Source organism: Olea europaea, unplaced genomic scaffold (assembly GCF_002742605.1).
Source record: "Olea europaea var. sylvestris unplaced genomic scaffold, O_europaea_v1 scaffold2737, whole genome shotgun sequence".
Taxonomy (NCBI): domain Eukaryota; kingdom Viridiplantae; phylum Streptophyta; class Magnoliopsida; order Lamiales; family Oleaceae; genus Olea; species Olea europaea.
The window spans coordinates 1-3,637 of NW_019245798.1; the positions used below are offsets into that span (position 1 = coordinate 1).

The window sequence follows — 3,637 nt, forward strand, 5'->3', positions numbered from 1 at the left end:
CCCCCCTTGATTTAAAGATTGCTTGTGGGAATAACCGGCAAATAGTTTAGAGGAATAATCAAGCTTTAAGAATTTACATCAAGCAAGAATATAAATTCTTTGAAGAACAAGAACGCTTTTTTAAATGAGTGCGCTATGAAGATTATAACTGTAATTGTGCAAATAAATTTTCTCTCAACTCATATAATGTTATGGCATCAAAAAAGTCAATATTGTTCGAAAAGGAGGAAATCAATAATGAATAGACATAACTTTCTGAATCAGAAATTAAAAAAAGGTTTTTCCTAGTTGGAACTCGCGCGTGTGAAAAAATGGAACAACTTCACGTGCACGTACCAAAACCTCGCGAATGCAAAGTGTTCCAGCAAATTCTGGATCATTTGATACCCAAATTCATTCAAATATCTATCCTTGAGCTCCAGAACTACTTTTAAACCTCATTCGAGCCATTCCACTATAAATCAATTATATATCATATATCATTTTCAATAATAAAAATTATTTCTAACAGTAATAATAAATGACTGTCAGGAGTCGCAACCTGCTGCATCATGACAAAGGAAAAAATGGATGGTAGTTCAGCTTGTGAAGCATCAATTAAAATACAAATATCCTCTCCCATAATATGCATCAAGATGTATTTGTGTAAGTTAAAACAGATAATATTCACGTTCTTGATAAAGGCTAATCCTTTGGCTAGTCTGATAAGAATTTACATACATAGAAAGGAATAAGAGAATAGATGAGTGAACACTTAATTTGGAGAAGAGAAGAAAGGGAAAAAGATGGGATGGTGGAGAAAACTGCTTAGCCATCAGAATCGAATATTAAAGATAATAGAAATTCAGAAAGTTATTAGATAGTAAAGAATCTCACCTGTACGCTATCCAAGTTCACTGTCCATCTATCGACTGCGTAATTTTTGAAGAAATATTTTCAGTCAAACCCAACATTGCTTGTTAAAGTCAGTTTCCCACAAGTATTTTACTTTCCTGCAAAAGGTGAAGCTAATTCCTCGTAACAACCAAGTTTTACGCCCCAAGCTATGTTGCTTCCTGCTCCATAACCCACAATCAAAGTAGTGAAAACATTTCTATCTTCTCCCTTCACATTAAGCACCAACTTTATTTGCACTATGATGCATCTTTCGGCATTGTTAATAGTGTGATGCGTACATGCACTTACTGCTCTCAAACAAATTAGAGTGCTGCATCACCTTCATTTAGTAATGACTAGTGAAAGCTATTCTTACTGTTCTTTCGCTACATGGAGAAATCAGCACTTCATGTTAAATCGTTTTTTCTCTTTATATTATCCGTCAACTGGTGTGCACTGAATACAGAACTCTCAAGTTGACTTCTATGCTTGACAAGCTCTCTTCGGTTTTTACACGTCTTTAAGATATTGGATATTGTTTCAGCTTTCTGCATTATAGATGCTCTCCTTTCATGCAAAGAGTCCCCAACTCCCTTGTATGTGTCAGGCAACTTCGTTGAGTGACGAACTGATGCCATCATATCATAAAGTTTCTGTGCCCTTTCAGTCATTCCCCGTTTCTTCAATTCATCAATCATTCTCTGATATGTAAGATACTGAGGAACAATGCCCCTACGAATCATGTCGTTAAACTCTCCAAAAGCCTCATCGTATCGATGCATTTTACATAGCAAGTGGATTAGCATGGTACTTGTAGCCAAGTCCAAGTCAAATCCCCTAGCCCTCATTTCTCTTATAACTCGAATTGTCATATCCAGCCTGTCCTGCTCGCATAACATTCTCACCAGCAGATGATAAGTAAGGCGGTCTGGTTCGTACCCAGATCTTATCATCCTGGTATAAAGGTTCAAGCCCTCTTCGATCTTTCCAAATTTTGAGAAGTATCTGAAGAAGTAATTATAAGTCGTCGGAGTTGGCATACATCTGTTATCTACCATCATCTTAAGAATCTTGCTAGCACCTTCAGTATCCCCTGCCTTGCAGAAACCCTTCACCAGTGAATTGTAGGTCGAAATAGTGGGACCTGATTCAAGAACTGAAAATCTTTCCAGCATCCCTAATGCCTCTTTAAACCTCCCAGCTTCTCCTAATGCATCTATTATTGGATTATACACAATTGCATTACCCTCGACTCCTTCCCTCCTCATTTCAGCAGTTAATTCCATAGCCATCTCAGGACGGCGCATACGGCACAAACCTTCAACAAGGGTGCCATAAGTTACAGCAGTTGGCTTTACATTCTCCTTTTTCATCTGTACCCAAAGCCTTGCAGCATGTTTTAGCTTTCTTGATCGAAACCATCCATTCAGTAGAATATTATATATCCGAATAGATGGTACCCAGCTTGGATCTTGTCCCCTTCGCTTATCAAAGTATTCAGCTGCTACTCTAACATGTCCCTCTTTACACAAAGAATCTAATAGAATCTCAAGCAAACTCTTCCCCGACTCCAAATCATTAAGAAAGCCCAGACTAGCAGCGTATTCAAATGTCCGAATGGCTGGCAATGGAAGGCCTGCATGCCAATCCAACAAAATGAACACATAGACTCCAAGAATGTGAATCTAGATAAGAAACAATAAAATTTTCGTTCCTGGAAGTGCTAAAAAATAAACAGACTGCATACAAGGACTTGAGAAAAGAAGTACAAACAAAACTATCAACGTATCTGCATCTCAACATAAAATGAATATGAAAATATTCTAACTAATTAAAAATGAAAATTAAAAATTACAAAGAAATAGCTATAATCCCAAATTTACAAGCACTAACATAATACCTGCACGTCCGTATCTCCGAATCATAATTGCAAATGTATCTAAATCAGGCCCTTCACTAGCGTTTTTATTGCTCCTGTCGAGAATTAAGCTCCAAGCAGATTCGAATTCCCGGGCCTTGCCTAGTACATTAACCATGACATTAAAGACGGTAGGGGAGAAGCAGTATCCGGGCTGCTTCTCGGCCCAGAGGAAGAGTGTGAACAAGAGTTTTGGAGAGGAATCAAATTGCTTGAAGACTTCTAGCAACAAGGTCTCGACCGGGTTAATCCGGGCTGCCGTAAGCGCTTCCTCGAGTGCCGGACCGGATAGAATGGCTGGGTCAGTAAGAATTTTGGAAAGGATGGTTACTTCAGTTGGGTTGAAATCAGGGTTTTCATTAGGATTTTGGGAAGGTGGCGGCGGCTGTAGTTGTTTTTCTCGTGGTTTTGTGTTTGGTGGGGTACAACTTGGAAGAGGTGCTATGGGGATTGGAAGGAGTTCTGATCGAGTGGAAAGGAGTTTTACAAGGGGGTTATAGGGGTTAGTGGTTTGGAGGACGCTGAGGGTAGTTAAAGAGAGGATGCGGCGGCCACCGGCGCCACAGGCGGTGGAAAGGCAGTTCATTTCCGTGTGTTGAAAAGGTTGTTGAGCCTTTTTCTGGTGATTGGGGCAGCGGATTCAGGCGGGAAATAGGCGTAGTCGAGTATTAATTGTTTTGCTACTATCTCATACGCCTCGGACGCTCACCACCATATGTTCCGACCTGATAAAAATCCTGTCCAAAGTATTTTCGAAATGATGTCAGCAATACCTGCAGCCTGGAAGAACCTGACCAAAAGTACCTCGCATCCAAGGCCGAGGTCGAGACCAAGTGGACCCCG

General features: G+C 39.9%; 1 protein-coding gene across 1 annotated transcript; it reads right to left on the minus strand.

Annotated features, from left to right (window-relative positions):
- Positions 1-6: 6 nt before the first annotated feature.
- LOC111383671 (pentatricopeptide repeat-containing protein At5g11310, mitochondrial) lies at positions 7-3,433 on the minus strand. Its single transcript, XM_023007802.1, has 2 exons — positions 2,777-3,433; positions 7-2,512 (listed from the first exon to the last, which is right to left on the minus strand). The coding sequence occupies exons 1-2, from the start codon at positions 3,378-3,380 to the stop codon at positions 1,284-1,286; spliced, it is 1,833 nt and encodes a 610-aa protein (XP_022863570.1). The 5' UTR covers positions 3,381-3,433; the 3' UTR covers positions 7-1,283.
- Between the last annotated feature and the right edge of the window lie 204 nt (positions 3,434-3,637).